This window comes from Calidris pugnax, unplaced genomic scaffold (assembly GCF_001431845.1).
Source record: "Calidris pugnax isolate Ruff unplaced genomic scaffold, ASM143184v1 scaffold44, whole genome shotgun sequence".
Lineage (NCBI taxonomy): Eukaryota > Metazoa > Chordata > Aves > Charadriiformes > Scolopacidae > Calidris > Calidris pugnax.
In genome coordinates this window covers 30,076,449-30,099,434 of record NW_015094506.1, presented here as the reverse complement: position 1 = coordinate 30,099,434, position 22,986 = coordinate 30,076,449, and the positions used below count along the sequence as shown (strand labels likewise).

At 37.0% G+C, this 22,986-nt stretch overlaps 1 protein-coding gene across 1 annotated transcript in view; it reads left to right on the top strand.

Annotated features, from left to right (window-relative positions):
- Positions 1-10,396: 10,396 nt before the first annotated feature.
- Positions 10,397-22,986, top strand: part of DOCK4 (dedicator of cytokinesis 4) — a 174,206-nt gene continuing 161,616 nt past the window's right edge. Inside the window, exons 1-4 of the mRNA XM_014963343.1 lie at positions 10,397-10,535; positions 18,217-18,300; positions 19,309-19,349; positions 21,770-21,825. Coding sequence (XP_014818829.1) covers positions 10,397-10,535; positions 18,217-18,300; positions 19,309-19,349; positions 21,770-21,825 — 320 coding nt within the window. The remainder of the gene's footprint in view (positions 10,536-18,216; positions 18,301-19,308; positions 19,350-21,769; positions 21,826-22,986) is intronic.

Genomic DNA, 22,986 nt, shown 5'->3' with positions numbered 1-22,986 from the left:
CACTTACTACTGATTTTGTTAAATCACAGTTTCACCTTAATAAATACTTCACTACTTCACTCTAACTAGTGAAGTGTATCACTCCGTCCATGACAACTCCTTTTGTTCTGGCTGCACGTGCCTAGTAAAGGTTACCCGTATGCTTTCCTGTCATGAGAGGAGGGTCCTGGAGCTGCCTCTGATTTGGCAGGACCACTTGCCATCTCAGAGCTTTGTCCTGAAAAGGTGCTATACTGACCTTGTTGGCACTAAGTGTTAACAGTTACCTGTCTAGGTAAATGTTATGATAAAGGGATATTAAAAATATTTAAGAATATCTATGTTTCCAAAAGATTTCTCCAACTAATTGCTCCATTCCTTACAGATAAAAAATTTCTGCATTTCACCCCTGCCTCCATTTCCCAATTTCTCTGGTGCTTGCTTTCTTTTGCTTACATTGGACTCTTTCAAAGGCTCATTCTTATATTTCCCCTCTACCTCACATCACTTCAAGTTTGAATTGTTGACACACTCCCTTTGTCCTCCCCCTAGGAGTTCCCTAGTATGGGAATAAGCTCCTGTCTTTATCCTGCATAACATTCCTGCGACTTCCCCAGATTCCTCAAGTTTTCCACTTCCTTTTGCAGCTTCTTCAAAATCCCTTTACCTCCATCCAAGACCCAGATTTGTAAGAATCTGTGTTAATAAATGACAAAAATGGTTCTGTCTTGGAGTTTTTTTCCCTTTACAACAATTTTGGTCTGGTTTCCACTGATAGAAATCATTAAAGTTTAATGACCCTTGAATTGCATTCCCCACCCAAATGCCAGTTGGCTAATGCATGTCACCAACCTCTTAGCAATAGAGAAAGCACTCCTGATATAACCTGGTCAAGGAGAGACAGATACTCTAAACTGTTGTGCTTTATTTACTGAGCATTTAAAGCCTCATTAAACGGTGTTAGGAGGTTCTATTCTGGAACCTTAAGGAATATTTGGGTTTGGAAGATTCCCTTACCTACAGCTACCTTGATTACAAGGGAGATGTCTGAAAACATGATTGTATATTGACAATAAAGGTGAGTCTAGTACTGTGGCTTTTAAGATGCAGGGTACAAACCACATTTTTTAAGATGCATGTTTTCCCCTAATGACTGTATTATATCCAGTATAATTTTCCCCACCCATAATCATTTTTGGTTTTCCTTTCCGTGTCAGTCCCACAAGTGTACAGTACTTAATGCTGAAATGGTTTGTTTTGGAAAAGAAATAAGAGAAAAAACATCCATTTTAGATAAAGAAAAAGAAAAAAAGCTGCTTTACAGGAGTTAGCTAGATTATTTCCTGGGTATAATAATCTGGAATAAGATTAACATGCTATGTTGAGTGCAGTGTTGGTGCAGTAGCATCTCGCTGTTATCCTATGATATCATGAGTAAAATGCTCTTTTCCCAGGGTGAAATCTGAAACATTGAGCTGGAAACAAAATCTCTAGATCAAAGAACTGTCTATCAGAATGTACCTTTCGGATTTAAGAATGTGGTCTGGGAGCCACTTATGAGAGTTAAAGGAAGAATTTTATCCTCAAGTGTAGGCCTTCCCTTAGACAAAACAAAACTGAAGTTCTAATATCCTAAATATCCAAGTCAACTCATTGAATATAGGGAAGAGAAAAATGTAACTTAATTATTTAACTTCCTAAATGTTAAGTATATTAAGTACTGAAAGCCATAATTACAGTTTGTAAAGTAAGGAAGCCAGGCACTTTGCAGTCTTTTTTCATTCTTGTGTCATTTTTCCTCTGCTTTACCAATTAACATAAGTCTCAGGATGGACTGAACATTAGGATAAACATGGTTACATAAATTTTACTTACAAATGTTGCTCACAAAGAAATAACTCTGATAATTTTGTCTTTTACCTTGCACAAATACAAAATTTAATTGAAATTTGTTCTAAAATACTTCTGTGGAAAAGTTAGATTAAATTCTCCATTAAGCCTGCGTTCTGATAATAATTTTTTTAAGAAAAAGTTTATAAATATATATATTTGGAACTAGAATTTCTATATAATGTATTCAATCTCTTTAATACCTTCTAATCATAGCATTTAAGATAGTACTGAGCAGCTGTAAATCAGTACTTAAGAAAAAATAAATACTGAAAGAATTCTCCATCAATTAGAAGTGGTCTAAAAGCACATGGTTAAAGTGTATACCTAAATATTGCTCTGGTTGCAGAGACAATGGATCCTTTTGTAGCTGAGACTTGGTCAAAATTGTGTTGGGGCAGAGAAAGAAGTATCAACTTTGCAAGGAAGGTGATTTGCATACTATTACCCCTTAGTCTTTGCTTTCTGTCAAATTTTGTTAAGCTTGCTGTGACCTACTTTAGAGTCTTATGACAAGATTAAGAATTCCAGTGAATTCTATGTTGCAGGCTACAGTAGTTTTAGTACTTATGTTTACATTACTGCTTTTGTCTTTCTGGGAATAATAGACACTTTACCATTGTAAGCCCTTGATTATGTCCTTGATTCAGTTTCCTCTACTGATTCTTGGTTTTAGTTTGTTTGTTTGTCTGGTTGGTTTTTTTTATTGTGGGTTGTTGGTTTTTTTGGGTTTTTTTTGTTTGTTTGTTTGTGTGTTTTACGATTTAAGAGAATACTGTCTTGTTTTGGTGGTTTTAAGTTTCCAAGTTACATCAGGCAAAATATTGCAGCTGCAGGTTAACACCATCCTTTCTGTCAGACAGCTTTATGTTGTGAATTCCAGGGCAAACCCAACTGGACATTTGTCCTGTCATTGCTGGAGTCATTGCCGGAGCATTGTTTTTGTCACCATAGCTATGACATAGTCTGGTAGCGTCTTTGCTTTTCCCATCTTGCTTGTGCTAGAAATATGAGAAAAGCAAAACATGAACCATAGCCAATCTGACACTGGGGTATTCGTGGCTGTATGGCAGAATGTAGTGCCCTGCAGAGATACCAAAGTGACTCTGAAAGATTTCTCTTAGATAACAAAACTAAAATTAGATACCTTTTCATGGTGAGCATGCATGAGTTAATTAGTCAGCTAAGAAATGTGTATATTAGTGGCTATTCTGCTGATTGTGTGCTCCTTCAAACTACTTCACCAGGAATCAGCATAGGTAATTCTATATGGGCACTGTGTTGTAATGTATCAATAATTAATAGTTTTGAAAAGCATGAATTATCAGCTCCTGTACATTAATAATTTTATAGTTGAAGAAAAATGGAATTAAGTGTGAAATTCTAAGTTGAAGAAGATACATTTCCAAAGATGGAAAGGTTTTTTTAATGAAAGGAATTAAAACTGGAAAACATCTTTCTCATTCACTACTCTCCTAAATTCAGGAGGGATGGGATAAAATACACACATCTGGACTGGCCCAGTTTTTCCTCTACTGTACTTCTGTTAGCTTTTGTGTTGCTAAAACTAAAAGAACTTTCCTTTTTTTCATTAATTTTTGAATAACTTAAGTATACTTTAAGAATTATTAGAGCAAAAAAACCCTATCCTAAAACCTAAAGGCCGGCATACTGTTGTCCTGTCACCTAATCCTACTTCCCATTCCTAGCTGTACACATTTTAAATAGGGCTAATGTTGATGAAACCAGGTCAACCCTAAATATTTTATGTAAATCTCTAGTCCTGATGGAGTACGTTCATAGCTCAAAAGCCTACCTGGGCAAAGCAAGTTGCAAGGTTGAATCATTAAGATGATATTTTAGTCCTGATTTGGCATGTACTTGCCCTACATTACAATAATTCCATTAATCAGTTTAGTATTTTTGTGCAATGGAGACCAATGTCCACACTTACCATCAGGCCCAATCTGCGTCCTGAGTACTACTGTGCTGCTTTTACAAAGGCACAAGCTAAAGATCTTTTCAGTTTACCGTTTAATTCTAATGCATCCATCACTGTTTGATCACTCCTTTTACTGGCTGTTGGTTACTATGAGCCAATGTTGGTGGTTACTTCAGTCCTTAAAAGAAAAAAAGGAGGGAAGGAATTGAACCAGTGAAATAGAAATGATAGAGCAGATGAAAATAAACACACCTAATTTTGTAAGCAGTATGCTAGCTGTTTTGTCAGGAAAGATGAAGTGTTGGTAGGGTATTTCCAAATAAAATTCATAGTTTGTCTCTTCTTGTGTCTAATCCAGCTGAAATTTAAAGGCTGCAAATTCCACAGGATGTACCTGAACAAGAATATTCTATTTCAGTTCACATGACACTCCGAGTTCTGCTGGAGAATGAAAGCATAAAATCATCTAATTTCTGAACGTTTTAGAAAACAAGTATGAAAAGTCACAACACACTACTTCATTGATTTTCCCCATGTGATTTCCTTTCTGTGACACTTGAGGGGTTTGCATTCAAGCCTTCAAGGATTAGGTAGGATTATGTTGGTCACATAATGGTATCTCTTTCTGGCACAACAAGTAACCAATCCACCAATGAGTGCAATTATCATAGCCATTAACGTAGCTGCTGGTTGGAACTAAAGAATTTCAGTGTGAGCCCAGCAGTTGATTGCTGGCTGACCTTTCAGATAATCCTAGTGAAGTGGAAAAGCGATTCGTTTTAATTGGAGTAGTGATATTATAGTTAAGAAACTGCATATTTTTTTATAAGTGAGTTGAGTGGACTATACTTCCATTGTTTAAGAAAGTTAGAAGCAATGCTGCAAGCCTGCCTTTTCCTCTTACTTTCCTCTTCCTCTGCAAGTTTAACTGTGTATTGCGTTGCAAATACTTTCCTGCTCCATAAAACATCATTTTTCTCTGATTTGGTCTATTCAATTCGTTGTTGGGAAGAATAAACCCATTACAGGCAAAGTGTGTTGCTGATCACTTTCACACCTGTAATAGTTTTGATTAGTGTCATTATGACTTGGGTCAAGAGTGGCTGCTCAATCAAATCCAAACCAGAGTTTGTTCATGTATGGTGCTCCCAGTGATTCTATATTTGAGTTGTTTTCTCAACTACTTAAATTTGGAGGTCTCAGGCAAATGATTTTTTGAAAAAGGAAAGGAGAATAATGCAGAAGTCATTAGAAGAGTTGTTTTAAAGCCAGATAAGTCTAAGGCAAGTTACTGTTGTTTTTAAAGTATGTTTGTGCTTAGCCATCTTCAGATTCAGCATTTGGCTTAGTTCTCAGCAGCTTATTCTTTTCAGTGGTTTTGAAAGCCTTTCATTTAAAGAGAAGAAATCTCCATATATTAGACATGCTGCATGATGTTGATCTTATCAGTCCTAAAGGCTCGTTTCGCTCAATTTAAAAAACATCCTTGCAGTCTACTGATTGTTTAATTTACTGATTTTCAACACCTGTGTATTGCTACTTAAGCTGAAGTTGATATTGGAAACTGCTTGGTGGAGTGTAGGAACTGAACAACTGCCAAGCTGGATCAAGCTACAAATGTCTCTTACCTGTCCATTAATCCTCTATTGGGAAAGTGTGTAAGAAATAAGGAAAATATAGATTTAACCATCGTATTTAGAGACTTCCAAAGCATGTATTAGGCCTGTTATACTTAAGTTCTCTTATATCTGTAACCTCTTTTTAAAACTTCTATTTTTGCCCTTCACAGCATTCTGTGGCAATGATGTTCCAAAACTTGATTGTGCCTTTGTGAAAATATTATTTTATTCATTTCAAACCTGCTGTCAGACCATTCGTATCTTGAAGTTGTTATGCTTTGAGGAGAAGGGGATAATAATTCCATGTTCATTTTACCATATCGTTTGTGATTTGCATACCTCTGTAATACCTTGTCAGTTAAATCTCTTTTCCAAGCTCAGTTCTTTACTGCAGTAGAAGCTGATGCATGCCTCTGATGACACTTCCTGTCTTTCTCTAACCAGACCTGCTCTGGTTCTTGTTCCATTTATTCCAAAAATGTGGAGGAGAATTTTGTGCAAGTGGGGGCTTCACCATGGAATTTAGTAGTGGCAGAACTTCTGAATACTGCAGCAATTGGTTTTATATATGCTTTGGAGTTTTGAACATACCATGCATTGGTTTTCATATGCCGCTTGCCCCAAGCTGACTGATTAGACAGAGTTTTGCTTATACCTTAACTGTAGGGGTTTTGTTGTCTTGACTATGGTCATGGTGGCAGCTACAGCCATTTTCTGAAGCACTGACCTTTGAGATAGAGGGTAGGATAGGCTAGAGGTGGTCCTCTTGATGCAGATTAAAAACTCTGATTTATCTGTTTAGTGTGTCTTGCTCCTGCTTCTATGGGTAACGTTACCGCCTTACCACGGGTGCTGGATAAATCCCATGAGGCCTCTGTTACTGTAGCTGGATCCCTAGGAAGCTATTGATTGTAGGGGAAAAAAAATAGTAGTGTAATAATTATATCAGCTGTGTGTGATGTGATATAATGGGCCTCTTGTTGAATTGTGGTGCTGAGGCCAAGTCTAGGCCTGGAAGTTGCTGTTTGTTTGCTGTCCCTCCCTGGGAGTAGTCCCTTCCAGAGCAGCAACATGCAGTCTGCTCTCCTTTGTTGCTGGTTTTACCTTGATTTTCATTTTTCTTCATTCCCTGCCTTGTCCGTGTCCCTTTCAAGTGAAGTATGACAGCTTTTTTTCCTTCTGTGAGTTTCGTACCTTGGTTCAATGCAAAGCAAATGCATAATGTGGCTTAATGACGTGGACAGTGGCCAAGTGGATAGATTACAAATCTGCTTGATTTGAGTTAGCTTAGTTCATTTCTCTTCCTAACCTGCTGGCAGACGCTGGGCTGACAAAAGTCTTTTTACCCATCTCTGCTCATTTTTCTTACTTCCAATATGGAGTTTTTACTTCTTGAGGTTTTTTTTTAAAGAGTTTTAGGAGAGACTTGTAAGTTCTTTCTGGAGAAGGATTGGAAAGTTCGTCTGGAGAAGGATGGGAAAACTCCTTAGTACTGAAAGAAATACCTGTATCCCAGTGCCTGAGACTGCTTGTAAAGACCTTGATTATTTTCACTTGGGAAGTATTTAATGATGTGGGATCATAACATGTCTCCCAGTACTAATTTATCAGAAATACATCACCGTTTTCCATGCTTTCCGGGACCTGTGGTCTCCCAAATGTATTCCTAGGCTTCTGTGCTAAATCTAGAGGAAGGAGTAAGGACAGAGCTGTTACAATGGCCGTTATTTTTAGGGACTCCCCCATGTGTTAAAACCCAAAAGAATCATCTTGTCTCTTGAAGTACTCATACATAAAAAGATAAATGTTCGGATGCAGCAATGAATCGTAATACAAACATTTCAAGAGAACGGTTTGCTCATACGCTTCCTTCACCTCGTCACATCAAACAGAACAATGGCCCCCTTGTCAGCAAAATTCATTATCCTGTTTGTTTGCATATAGTTTTTGAATAAGTTTTTCTCATGTTCTTGTATGCTCTTATAAGCAGTCGCCAATGGACCCTAAACTCTCTTCACCCATGATTTTGGAGTAACAGGCACAGTTTCTAAGCAAGCATGAGCAGAATGTGAAGGCTCTGATTCTTCAAGAGGATCCTACACTTGCACTTCTAAAAGTGCACCGTTGCACCACAAAGATACTGTTAAAAGTATGCATCCAGGTAGTTTTGGTTTTTTTACTATTTTTCAGAGCTTTGATTAGGAAAAAAGTGTATGCACTTGTTACACTTCTGTTTGGTCATACATTTTAAGATACTTGTGGGATTATGTTAAATATCCCTGAAGTTTTAATTTTATGGAGATTATGGATTAGTGATGGAACTCTGCAGGGCTAAATACACAGAATTCTGCGGGCTCAACTATTGAAATCAGGCTGAAAAGTGCAGTGGTTATTTCCAACCATTAAACCTAATAAACCAGATTAAAGCCAGAGTGGGATGTGTAAACTTGCGCTCAGCAGTCTCTGAAGATTTTTGCAGGGGAAAGTAGTTTTGCTTTACTAAGTCCTGATAGCTGTATTGCAGTATATTTGAATTACACTAGATGAAGAAATTTCTGCCTCATTTAAGATAAAAAACATGTGCCAGGGTACTTGTAAGTGATTTGTAATCATTGGCTTCTCCAGTTGCACTTAATTCCACACGTTGCCTAACTGTCCTGTCTTTCAAGAGGTTTTCTGATCCTGAGTGCAATCTACAGAGAAGTGGGTGACCTGTAGGACAGGCTACAGAACCTCACAATTACAGATTATTTTTAATGTTAGCAAAATTGCACAATTTGCTTATTGCATAAGCTGGTAGGGTTTTTGTTTATCACTGAAGAAATGATTACTCATCTTTTAAACCATATTCCAATAATTTTCAATGTGCAGCAAAAAATTGACATTTAATACATGTGCATCACAAGTAACAATGTGGTTAAGGCCCAGAACTTAGAAAAGTGGAATGATTTCTTGAGTTATAAAATGCTAGAGAGAACATTGCAGGTAGGTTAAAGTCAAAATAACCAGAACTCTTAGTGGTAAAATAAAAATACTTAAATTTATAATGAAGCACTTGAATGTCGAGAAATACAGATTACAAGGAGAGTAAAACTCACCTGATATAAAATATCAGACAAGCTGAAAAGGAATTGCATTGAAAATTGCTGAATGTGTTGATTTTTTTTTTCGTGTGTGTGTGTTTGAGTTCCACTGGTTTTCCAGTGATATTTTTTTTGTCTTCCACAGATGGCAGGTCAACTACAGAGTTAAACCCTGCCCTTCCAAAGGAAATAGAAGGAAACTAGGTAGTTTCTCATCTATAAGGTCATTTGATGGAGCTGTCTCTCAGGAAAATTTTACTGTAGAAGATGGGTACTCCATCTCTTGTATTAGTGAAGAAAACTTGTGCTCTTCTTTTCTTGACTTCCTTGAATGCTATTTATTACTTGAATGGGAGTAAACAGTGAAATATTAAGGGGAAACGAGTGTAATTGACAAACTCTTTGACAGCAAAGACATGGAGTTTCTCAGCTACTGTACTGTTGTCTAACTGTGTGGCTTGCGTGGCTCAGCTGGTGAAGAGTAAGGCTGCAGCTAGCCCAACAGTCTTGCTTTCTTTACAGTTCACAAGACTACAGCTCTTCTGAGCTTGGGTTTGCGTGGTGCTACTTGTAGTTTGTTAAAGGCTGGGAAATTATACTCCCCCAAGTTTGCAGCAGCATGTTGTGTCATAATGCTTTGGGGAGGAAAGAAAAAGAATGGGGAAATGTGTGGTCATTAGACTTTGCACCTTACCCAGTATTCTCACATTAAGTCAGCATTAAATTGTAAGAATGTACTCATCTATTCAAGGCCTGCTTTAAAACCTTCTTGTTACTCTGAAAACAGTTAAGTGTTTCCTGTATGTGTGAGGCATCTAGTTTTCCTGTTTAATTTCTGATGGGAAATGACAGCTAGCCAACCAAACCTTCCAGCATATACAAAAGTATCACCATGGATCTCGATTTGAAATCATGTAGACCTTTGTGTCTCTTAAATTTAATTTTTTGTAGGTTTTGGTGAGCACCATCTCATGTTTTAATGAGGTCCAAAATGCACTAAAGAGTTTTCATGATAGCTGGTATCTGTGATCACAGGGCTTTGTTGGCTTTGATGGACCTCAGATGAGGTGAATACATTAACTTCCCTTCTTGACTATGCCTGACACTTACAGGAAGTTACAAAAAACCTCTGGTGGTTTATTTGATTTTAATCGGAAATTTTGGTTCCCCAAATGCTATGAACAAAATCTGAAGTTTTTTTTCAAGTTAAATAGCAATATATCTTTTCCTTGATCATGCTATTAATAATTAAGGCAATTACTTAACAAAGTTTGAAAATGCTTAGAACTCTGGAAATACTTAGTCTTAATAAAAGTCCTAGTGAATAATGTAGTTATTTTTAACTAAAGACAGTTGTTCTTATAGATAATGTCATCTTAACATAATCTACTTTTTTCCACTTACTCCTTTCTACCAGCTGGGGTTTTAAGCTATTGCTGTTTCCAAGTAATGAAGGAAAATGATACTTAATCCTCATTTACTCTTTGAGATGGCAGTATTAGTGCATCGATACTGCATGTGTAGTTCTACATTAGAGAACTGTGAGACCAGGTGGCTGAACTGCATGTAGACGAGTTCCTTTATTATATCTTGATTGAATGCATGAAATCTGTACCTGATTGTACGGAGTCCACCTCGCCTTCTGCCATGATGCCTCTGACAGGTTTTACATTGACATTCCTTCTCTGTAGAGAAGGAGACTCCTGAGCAAATTCACAGGGAGGAGCTTTATCATCTATTCATGGACCCTGAGGTGTATGAGATTTTCTACACTTGTAAAGACCTGTTTGTTTCATTTTCCTTTTACCTTTAAGTTCCTGGTTCCAGAATGACCGCAAATCAAGAAATTACTCTTAGCAGGGACAAGATGTAGATGTAACAAGATGCAGGAAGAGTTCAAGAAATATAAGGGCGTAGCTGGCTATTTGACAGAAGAAAGAAAAACAATGAGTGAAATCTCATACCTGCAAGGACAGGAACCCTGGTGGTACATGATGAATTATTCCAGTTTTGGTGTTCTAGGTTGGTGGTGCCCCATGAAGCCATCACTTGCTATTTTAGTGTGCTTTCTTCAGATATAGTGCTTAATAACTAGGGTACCCAAAGGAAAGAGTTAGCAAAAATGATCACAGGTGTTGGGGGAACAATCAAGGTACTGAGAGATGCTAAAGTTCCTGCCTGTAGCTGAGATTGAAGGATGAGGAGAGCTTGACAAGTGTTCAGACAGTCACACTAAACTGATTATCTATGTTAGAATGGCCCTATGGTTGTTGACAGCATTGTAATCGGGGATTTGAAAGCGATTACCTTGCTGAATTCAAATGTTGAGACCAGCACAGGAGGGAATACATTCTGCTGCCCCTCTGTGTCCCTTGTGCATTTCAGACTTCTGGCATTTACCTTATCTGTATAGGTAGCTGGTGCTATTAACGGTAGAAATTCCAGATGGTTTGGTTTTGTTTTCTAGACGGCTGAAGAACAGTTGTATATAAGTATTCTACTTTATATAGTATTCTCAAAGTTTGAACGTTGGTACAAACATTTTTGATGATTTTTGAAGTGTCTCGAGGTATTTTCCTGAATAAGCTGTTCAATAAATATTCTTGTCAGGAAAATTTCACACGAGCACTCATCTCTTAAGAAAAATTGGCTGCTGCACGTGAGCAACACCTGAGATGTTCAAAAGCCACATGTGGTTCAGGAGTCCTGGAATGTCATCATATGTTTGATCCTTTTAATTGTGGTGTACATATGCATACATACACAGATGAGAGAACTCATATTCTTTCATTTCAGTATAAGTTTGAGAGTGTTTGTCCTCAGTAATCTGCAAGAGATTCAAGGATTGCTTCTGTTATTTAAACTCACATTCATATCTATAGTGTTTATTGAAAGGAGGAGATGAGATTGATTCCCCACCCCCTCCTTCCCTGCCACCTTTTCTATCCCCCCTTTCTGTCACTGTCTTTATTAGCTTGTTTTTGGTTTGCAGCAAGCCTCCTAGGGTATCTGTAGGCAGCACAATGCATTACTGAACAGATGCCCGAATTAACTCGTGTATTAGAAGCATGAGCGTGTAGCCATGCTATTGTGCCACTCCATCCAAATCAATTCATATGTAGGCAAAGCTCAGTGATGGCCTTGTACAGTAAGCTTTGGCCATTCTGCATTAGCAAAGTTGTATTGCCTGTGTGTGTTTATGCTGCTAAAAAAATTTAGAAATCTAAAGGGGTTCTTCAGCTTTTGAGGAGAAAAGCTTCGTCCTGGAAATGGTACAGCTAAAGTGCAGGGAGGGTGACAAGAGATTGCTTATTCAAACTTTCCCAGAAGAACAAGGGGACAAATGAAATTTGAAGTGACACTGTAAAACAGAAGACTTTTTTTCCATGAAGCTTATTTAAACTGGAAAGCTTACTGCAAGTTTGTGGACACTGATGGTATGCATGTAAAGCCTGGTTAGGCAATTTCATAGGAGAAAAATCCATTAATGGTTGTTGAACACAGAAATACCACATCTGGCTCAGGAGATGCGCCACAAAATAGCAAGATCTGTACCACCAGATACTTGCATTGTTTGCCAGTGGTCAGGAACTTCAGAAATGAGTTTGCAAACAGTATCCTGGGTAGAGTTGGTTTGATTATGAGTATTTTTTGTAGTGACTGTCCTGATTTGCTCTCTCTAATGTTGCATTTCCCTAGCTGCTTACAGTGCCAGATGTCTGTTGTATTTACTGACCATAAGTATGTATCAAAGGATAGTTTTTTACATTTCTGCAATAAAGACCACTGAATCAGTCTTCCTCAAAGGTAATATATGCTCATCATTACTCATCAGCTAAAGAACTGCATAAAAACAAGCTTGATTTTCCATCATAAAGAAAATATGCACAGTAAATTGTTATTTTAACCAAACTCAAAACTGTATTTTTAACACTAGAAGATCCCCAATTTAATTTACTACAGCTTTTCAGATTTTTTTTTCAACTGTTCAATAGAAAAGAAACCCCTTAAGATGGTTGTTACTGAAACTCTCAATCTGGTGAAAGAACAGCACTTCAAGTCCAGAATAAAAACTCTAAAAATTGCTTTTGCTGCCAAGAGGACCCGATTTCAATTATAGCAGATAATATCTGGAATCAATAATAGCTTCTGGTCATCTGTTAGGAGGAAAGGAACAACAATGTCTGCCTCATTAGTTCTTATGTGCAGATCTCCAGTTATTTCAGGCATAAAAATTTTAAGAATTTAACCCCGAGCAAAACTTTGAAGTGGGCCACCCACCCCTGTTACCAGCTAATCAATTCCTTTTCTATCAGAGCATCTTTCTCCCTGTCAAAACCAGCCCCTCTGACACAGCATTCCCAGCCTCCAAATCTGTTATTTTCCCGTGTGGTTTTACTACATTTTGTGTGGTGCATGTGCTGTCTCAGATGCTCGGGACAGCATGACTTAGAGCATTGAACTGGAGTCTATTTGTTACTCCAGAATTTAGTATGCACTATAAGGCCAAGTTATTACTAAAGTCATTATTAAAATAATTTAAATTTTTCTAACCCCCTCTTTCTTCAGTTGAAGGACTGTTTTCTATTATATGAAACAAGAGCCTGCTATTGTAGTACAAATACTAATTTTTGAGGTACTGCTAGTTGCTGTAGATGATGCCCCTACTGCCATTGATTCCTTTATATATGGGAGTGTATGTCCTGCTGCTCAGCCAGGAGCTGCAGTGTGGTGCATGTCTCCCTTTGTAATGTTGAGCTTAATTTTAACTTGCGATGGGGAAGTATCTTTAGTACCATGTTGCATTACACTCTTTGTGGGGAGACATTTTCATCTTCTAAACAAAAAGTCAAGCCAGCCATTAAAGCCCAGCATGTTCTTGGTGAGTCTCAAATGCATCTTTATAACACTAACTTACATGTAAGATAAAAATGCATTAATTGCAAGTAGAAAAATAATTTTGTTTTATTTTTTAGAACAGCAATGCTATCCGTGCTGTAGATGAGCAGAAGATGAGATCCTGCACTAAAAAACTTAATTTAGGCCTTAATTAAGACCTTGTTCTTGGATTGATCTTTTTATAGGCCACGTACATGCATGTGTAAAACTTGCCCAACAGCGAGCACAGACATGCAGTGATTTAGGTAAAAGTAGAAAGAAGAAATTCTTTTGAGAAGTTGAACATAAAAGCTCTGTCAGGTTATTCCCTCTCTTCTTTTTCGTGATTGCAGCGGTGGTCTGACATGAAATTAAGTGTTGGAAACCTCCTTCCAATTACTCACACAGCTCTTGTTGTGAAAAAATTTGTGAAACACATAGAAAGGATGTCTTGTAAGTTCTTATGTCACATTCTTGATTGAACTGACTCTGCTCTATTGAAATACACAAGAAGAATATTAAGAAAATATTAGCACTTTTGATTACTTTTACCAGTTAATCACAGACAGGTAAATTGAACCTGTATGAGGTAACCAGTTTTCTCTTTCTGATTATCTCTCCGTAGTTCTCATGGAAATGGGTTCCATAGCTTGGGATTCACGGCATCTGTGATATCCCCTAGAAATTTTGAGGTTGGCATTAAAACCAAAGCTGCTTTAATATCTCATGTCACTTGAGTTTTCTCCATATGATTTCACCTACTGTATGGATTAGGTTTTCATGTCCTGCATTGTTGTCTTGTTTTCTTATCCTCCAAGTACCCTTTGGCAGCAAGAAAATATTTAATAATGCCAGCCAGTTGCTGTATCTGAGCTCAGTTTCTAAACCACTGAAATATTTTCTGAAAATATATCCTCCTACAAACTTTTATTGTGGACTTCCACATTTCTCCTGTGGCTGAGGCGATTGAAGAGGGCCTCAATCGCTATGCCTGTGCTCCAAACACAAACAGGACATTTATATGACCTTCAGGTACTACAGTGATGGAAAAAATGTCTCGAGATGTAAGTGCTTTTGATATTTAGCTTTCTGGGGACGTGCATGTGGACATCAAAACTGCAAAGACTGCAGATATCTGTAGGTGAGCTATATTCAGAGCGGATTTCTCTTCTCCTGTCTGTCCTCCTTTTCTAAGGTCTCTGCTATGCAGTTGCAATGGAAGTGAGAGAAGGTGATAACCACACCAATGAAAATGGTGCATATTTGAGCACATGCCTTGGTGAATGTTGTATATATACAAAGTCCAGTTCTGTGAGTATGGTAGATGTGTTCTGGTCTCCAGTTAGGATGAGAAACACGTTAAGCCAAAGTCATCACAGAGTGATTAATTATATACTTACTGCTACTAGGAGAAAGAACTAAGGAGCATCTGCAAAGTGTTGCAGAACAATGTGGTCATTGGAGGAAAGGTTCAGTACATCACATTTGTATCACGGCTTGGTTAAGAACCCTGTGTCCTAGTTTGCTGAACCCTGGGGTCTTCTCCAGAGGAACTGTAAATACCTCCTTCCACAATTTCATTGGCATCCTGCCTGTACTCTACTTATGTATATTTCCCACAGATAAACTAAAAAGACATGAATAGCCACCTACTGTCTCAGTCCGAAATCTGTAATGTGGCTTGATTAGTAGAAAATTAGCCGAGTAAATATTTATGTGATAAGTTCATGTATGGATTTCTGTGCTTTGCATTAAATTCTCTGCTGCTCTGCAGTGCACTTTCTTTTTTTTGGGTGGCATTGCTGAAGATCAGGGGCTGTCTCTTTTGAGCCTGACCTCACTGCAAGACCTCTGCAAGATCCCAGCCAGAGTTTTGCAAGTCGATCAGGTGAATGTGCTGGCTCAGTGGTACAGGTAATGCCCTTATTTCTTCCTTTCCTTTCTGGTACTCTGCAGGCCATCCTTCTAGAACATATTTCAAGGTGTATATATATATATTACACTTTTTTTCCTGTACGTGCTCTAAAATGAATTCTAGCTATTTTCTACACTGTGTCACATTTCAGTCTTTTTTTGTCCTAAAACTTTTTTTTTGAAACTTCTCTTAAAAAAGATCTTTAACAGATCTAGTAACTAAGTAATAAAAACTGAATGTCACAGCAAAGTCGGATCATAACAATGTGACAGGATATATTGGCTCTTAAGGAGAAAATTACTGTCATTCTCTTTATCGCATGGAGTTTAAAAATAAGACATCTCACAAGTGTAATAACACACGAGGGTTTGGTTTGGTTTTGCATGCGAGTCCTGTTAATTCTTTAACTTTTTTTGGTGGCTGTATGTATGTGCTATTTTGGCAGGCTTCAAAATTTACTTTTGTTTCTTGCAAGCTACAAAGGTGACAAGAATGGCATCTGTCATTCCGATGCTACAGAGGAATTCAAATACACATTGTATTCGTGTTTGGGGTGGGGTGTGCTTTTATTTTAATCTCCTCATAGTTAATAAGCTGGTTTCATTTTTAAATCTTTGTATAAGAATTAATTGAAAAATTCTCATTTTTCAACGTAAAAATGCTGTCTTGCAACTAATCCTCTTTAAAAATGGTGTATTCAATCATGATTGGGGAACAAAAGTAGGTCTTTTTGTTTCAGTGTGCTTATTGCTATGTTTGTTTTTTTTTCTATGTAAATACCTTGGAGGAGTAGGAGGAGCACCAAACTGAATAAAGATTGATTCAATTAACGTGTTGGGGTTGATGGGGAGCTCAGTGGTACAAATACTGGTCACATGTTATATCAGACTATTGGGGACTTACCAGGGACATAATTTCACAAGCTTTTTTCAAAGGGTTAAATAAAGACCCTTACACACAGTGATGATTGAGATGATTGAAGTGATGATTGAATTCAGTGAGTTTTGAAGCCTTCAGATTCTCAAGAAAGAGTTGGCAAAAATGTACTTTTTGTACATTTTTGTACATGGTATCCTGTAGTATAAACCATACACTGATGGTTTACTCTTGAAATCGGGAACTTTCTCGCAAAGATTCACAAAAGAATTTTCAGTTTTCATAGTTGCTGACAGCTAATCTCTCCTGCTGCCTTTTATGAACAATGTGACAAGCACAGGCGGTAGTTGACAGGTTATATTGTGTTCGAACGTATTCTGCCTGTGGCGGGGAGACCTCTGACATCAGGCAAGAGCCACTAAAATCTATTTTTGGGACTCAAAATCTTGCAGGTCCTTTGGTGGAAGAATACTTACTTTGTATGCATATCTGCACCCACAGGATTTCCTTTTGGCTTTTACATGTGAAGATTCATTCTCATGCCTCTGAGTTGGTGGTTTTTTTTTTCCTTGCTGTGAGATTTGGGTTTTCATGTATGGATAGATATTTGGTAGCAGCAAGACTGCTGCTAGGCCACTAAGTAATTTTGTGCATCATGCCCTGCTGATGTTGACAGAAGGTTGTTTTCCTCTTCAGCTTCAAAATTAAGTTCCAAAAGAATGTTACAACACAGAGAATCAAAATCACTATTGTATCGTCTCATGGCCTGAATTAGGCAATGTTTTAATTCAGAATTTCAAATGCGGTAAATGCAGGGTTGAAGAGCTGAATTGCTATCTAAAATGCTAATAGATTTGTAGCATCTGTAGGAATGAGCATTTTCATAGAATCATAGAACAGTTTGAGTTGAAAGAGACCTTTAAAGGTCATCTTGTCCAACTTCCCCTGCAGTAAACAGGGACAACTTCAAGTAGATCAGGTTGCTCAGAGCCCAGTCCAACCTGGTCTTTAATGTTTCCAGGGATGGGGCAGTTACCACCTCTCTGGGCAACCTGTTCTAGTGTTTTGCCACCCTCATTGTAAAAAAAGCTTCCTTCCATCTAGTCTAAATCTTCCTTCTTTTAGTTTAAAGCCGTAACTCTTTGCCTTGCTAAAAAAGTTTGTCCCCATCTTTATTATAATCCCTCCTGAAGGCCACAGGGGCCTGAAAGGCCACAATAAGATCTCCCTGGAGCCTTCTTTTGTCCAGGCTGAGCAACCCCTGAGTGGCGTTGAGTATTATATTTTGGTTCTGAGCAAAAGAAATAGCTAGCTGGTTTTTTAGCAGTAGCAATGTAAGACTTAAAATTTGACCATTGCCATTGCAAGTATTTGGGAACATCACTGCTCCGGTGGACATTTTGTTTCTGAGGCCTGTTTTGTCTCCAGTGAGGGAAGCCCATTTCTGTTGCTCTTGCCCCAGCCTGAGCTCATGCCTTGGGCTCCGCTGGCTTTGGGGAGACTGTGTGTGCACTTAACAAATTTTAGTGAACAACGAGCTTTACTTGTCTCCACGCCCTAACCATTTCCTCACATTTGGGATTATATGGAGTGTTGGGTCTTACAGCATCCATTAAGCAAATGTGAAATAAGGTTTTCCTTTGGTGGCGTGTGGATGGTATAGATGGCAACAAAAACATTGTCACTTTCAGCTTGCAAACTTCTGAGGCCTGGTATGTGTTAGTGTGAGTATTTGGAATAAAGCAGTTTCTGTCCTGCAGGGCAGCTACAGTCTAGCTAACAGTGTTCTTAAGTACAAGTTTCCCATTCATGTATAGTAAGCCTGTAAGTGTTTTGGGGTTTTTCCAAGTCCCGTCTTTTAAATTTTCTGCTTATAGAAGTGGCTTGACCTCTGATTCTTTCTACAGCTTGTTAAATTTCAGTAATCCGTTCTAACACTTAACTTCCTCTGTTAATATACTATTTTTATTAACAAGAAGAACAGAAATTTATATTTTAATGGTGTAAATAATTGAAACTTACTATCTTTTTCAGTAATAGCTGGTTTTCGAGGGACAGTCCCGCATGGCCTATCACTGGAGATTGGAGACACCGTTCAGATATTAGAGAAATGTGATGGTGAGTTCACTGATTGGAATTTCCAGTGATAATGAACTATTGTGTACTGTTGACTTGAACCTCTTTACTATTAATTTCTTTTTTTCAATTGACACACCTTTGAAGTCAATAATATAACACTTTCTGGCCTCCTCATTTTTTTTACAATTCAAATGAGCTCTAGTCCCTATAATAATTAATTTGCAGTTCATTCTTTTTATTTAATCTCTCAGTTTAATAAATATTCACAGATTATAACAGTTAAACAGCAAAAAGTTCTCATTTTGATTCTTCTGCTTTCTTGGTATTTCTGAGGGAAGCCTGGCTGTATCAACACCCTTTCAAATGAATTCAAAGTCAGAAGTTTAAATCTTAAAGGAGTGTAAACATTCTCTTCTCCTCTGTTCTGAGGTAGAGAATACTAATATGATTTTAACAAATGTCAGTTATTAGTAGAACAGAAATAAAGTTGCATTTTTTTTCATAATCTACCTCCTTAATACATTACCTAGGGCTTATCTGTCAACAAGATTTTTTGATGATTTAAGATTGTATAGGTATTTTTTGGTTTCATGTAGAGATTATATACTGTTAGTCCTGTAAGAAATTTTCTAGCAGAAGGGGTAGGATCTGTTCTTTGGAATCAGGTATATTATGAATTATTACAGTAATGAGGTTGATAGATTTAGAACATTAAGTGAAAAATTATTGTAAATATTTACAGTGAATATGAAAACATTTCCCGTTTATCTGTTGTGATGTCTAGTGCAAAATATACCTGGGTTACATTGTTGGAAACATTTGGGGATACAGGGTTAAGGAGTAATTCCTGAAAATGTGTGAATTAAGTGATCTGAATATGAGCTGGTTTAAACATAATACCTTTCACTGTATGGAATGTCTTTTAAATGCGTGCAGTCTGACAGCACTGTGTAATTGTCGTGTATGTCCAAAAGAGAAAGATTAAATCTGTTTTACATATGTAAATGATTTGCACACTTTAAAAAGCACAATGTTCTTTTTTCACAGGGTGGTACAGAGGATTTGCCTTAAAAAATCCCAACGTTAAGGTAAAGATCAATTGCAGTTTTGCATTCTTTGGCAAAAATGTATATTTACTTTTTTAAAGATTATGGTCTCCATGTAAGTATATGATATTTACTCTTCAAAGAAAGCTAGAGCTTAGTGTTAAGTATATTACTGATGTTGCTTTAATTAGATTTGGACATGGATTACATTTCTGAAATGCTCCTATGTATTAGGATGATACTTCTTACGAATCTGAGGCTCTGGTGAATTATCTTTTATTTCTGATTTTTAGATTGTGAACTCAGAGGAAGCTAAGTTGAAAGAAAAAGACTGCTGAGAATGCAAATTGTAAATACTATTGGAAAAGTTAGTTAGATTGTGTCTATATTTCTTAATGTTATGAAATAATTTAGAGTAGCCAGTGGAGGCAGTTTATAGGAGCCACATGCATTGTATTAAATGAATAAAAGATATATATTGTAATGTAAAATATATGGTTCACCTTATTTATTTTTGTATGTAAACTTTGATTTCCATAGTAGTATAGCCGATAGTACTCTAAACCAGACTGCAGTTATATTCTTTTCTGCCTTCATACATGATATATTATGGAATTCATATTTCAACGTTTGTTCATGTTGATTATGTTTAAGCATTACCTATCTTATTTGTCTATTTTCTTACTCTGTTGGCTAGCTGGATTTTGTTTTTTCCTATAGGAAACCATTGCAAAATATCCTTTTTCTTTTTTTTTCCTCACTACACAACTGAAGTTTTTAGTCTTATTAAAGCCATTGAAGAAAGACCTTAACTCATCTGTTGCTCTTTTAACCTGCATTGTAAGCTTTGCTCTTTTTGTCTCTCTTCATTTCCAAGCCTCTTAAGCTGCAAAATAGGGTGCATACTCATTAATTCCCAAAGTTTTAAGGGCTCGTGTCATAAGTCACTGACCTCTTGTGCCTAGGCCTGCAGTCTCTGCTCACATAAATTTCCTTTACTTTGTATGGAAGGTCAATGTGAACAATAAATTTAGCCATAGAGTCTAATCTGATGTTTACTACTTTGACCTCATTGATATATATTGCAATTTGATTTATCAAACATGAGCAGTTGGGATTTGTTGTTGCATCTTCTGTGTCTTTTGTTGCAATTCTCACCACATGCTTGCTGTCAGTCTTGCTTTGTGGTCTGTCAAATGTGTTGACAGAAGTTATGAATAGGTTTTCTAAACATGACTTGATGTGTGAAGAAATGAGATATATATTTTCTGCTTTCCTAGTGTGAATGCAAACAGTTTTCTGAATTAGGTTTTTTGAAGGGAGTCTCTCCAAAAGTAAAATAATAAGACCACCTTGTAACTCTGCTTGTTATTGGTATTGCTCTGTCAAGATTCTTCCCTTGTTATTCTGCCAGGTCTGACACTCAAAGAAATTATTTGTGGCAGCTGGTCTGCCGTAAGTGTGCGTGTGCAGCTGTCCTGCTTTCTGGCATGTCATTACAAGTGCAAGGCTGTACATCTTACTGTCCTTGGGAGATGCTCTCCTGAACTCCTTTACATTACTGAGAAGCAGGAACATTCACAAGGGCAATTGCCTCTACATAGTAGATGCGTTTTTGTCAAAGGTCTAGCATCTGTTTATGTTAAAAGAAAAGGGGGCACCATCATCACAAAGGAAGGCTGTAAGCAGCTGTGTGCACAAAGGAGAACATATATGTGTTTTCCCTCACTGCATTATGTAAAGAGTTGTAGCATATTACGTTCCCAGTCAGAAGCTTGAAGCCGAGTTTCTTCATTTTGCTTATTGTTCTGACTGATGATGGTTAGTGCGTTGTAAGAGCAGTATGACTGTTGCAGCAACGCTTCCCAGTCAAAAGAACAGTGGAGAGCCATTAAATAACTAGCAAAAGACCACTCCTGTCAGGACGCTGAGGCTCTTTTTTAGGCATCTAGCCCAGCTTTCCCACGCACTGCAGGCCATAGTAGCCACCAAATGAAACTTTATTTTTACTTTCTTCGTTAACTTAACTTTATTTTTATTGAACTTTGTTAACTTTTTGTATTTTGCTTTATTTTGAAAATCCCTATCTGCAGATGCTATTTTTAAGATGCTGTTGGTAAGATGTTACCTCTCACAGCTGGTCTGCTTCTTGTCAAGATGGGAATAATTAACAAAAACATCTAGGATAAGTCAGCTCTCAAGCAACCTTCCACGTTTGATGTGTTTATCTTCTAATTTTCTGAAGTATTGAAGAATTAAAACTCTACTGAATATAAGATTTTAGTTTCCTTTAGAGCTATGCTGGAGTATATATTGCATTCTTTTTTTGTGCATGTTTGCTGGTAATTATTTGGACAACTTTTAATTCAGCACACATTTGCATATTAAGTGGTATTAAATGGTACTCCAGGCTCATGTAAAGGGTGTTTTTTTGTTTTTACCTAAACTATTCTATTTTTCAGGGCATATTTCCATCCAACTACATTCACTTGAAAAATGCATGTGTTAAGAACAAAGGGTATGTGAAATTTTCAAATATTTAAGCATGCGCGGTCAGTTATTTGTACCAAAAATCTTTTGTCTATCAGTTAAAGTGGTGTTTTCATTATAATATCTTAACTTCAGCTTACTGTCACAGGACATGAAGTGGTTGTCCTTAGCTAACCTGATACTTCTGCGTGGTCATAAAATTGGAGTGACATATTCTGAAAAGACATAGAGCCCAATTGGGAATATCAGTCTGTATTACCTAGAGGAAAGTGAAAATGATTGTGTGTTTTCACTTCCTGTTGTTAAGTTTGGCTTGAAAAAACGTATTGCCTTAATTAGAAGCAGCTATTCTCTACAGAAGCTGACTATTAACCTGCTGTTAAGATTAGTTGTTTTCTTTGAGGAGAGCACCTGTACCATGACAGACAGTTGGCATTCTACCAAAAAAATGGTAAAATAATTTATCAGTTCAATGGCAAAAGATTTCACCAAACCTGTAAATTGAGATGTTTTTTTCCTTTCTTTCTTTTCTTCAGGTGAGGAACAGCCAATATTTATTTTTTACAACAACTGATCTCTTTTCATTTTTAGAAGAGATAATAAAAACCAGAACAACTGATTAAAATTAATTTTAAAATGTTATGTAGGAACTCAAATGTTCTGACTAAAAGAAACATTTATATTTATTCTTTTTAGGTATAATACTTAACTTGACTGTATCACTTTGAAAAGATTTTTGTTTTCCAGTCATCTTAGTTCAATACATTTTTTTTCCAAAGTTTTACTTACTTCGAGAGTGTTCACACGGTATCATTCATTTAGATGTATTAACAGACCTGACACATAGCAGTTTGAAACCCGTTCAGGTAAAGATGTTTCTCATAATAACAGATGGAGGCCTAAATATCAGGTATAGGTGACCTTTATTTTGGCAGCATGAGTGACTCAAAGATCCATGTTTCATGATGGGGAAAAATAATCATGAAGGCTGTAATCATATATTTTTTTTAAAAAGTTTCATTCCCACAGATGAAAATGGCTCCACGTTACTGTTAAATTGTTATTTGCTATGGAGTTTGAGCCACATGTGGTTTGTCATGCCCTAGGATCCTTTCTCCTTTAAAAGTGGTCATAGATAAATATGAAGGCTTGGTGAAATAAAATTGTTGTAAATAATCCCAATAAAACA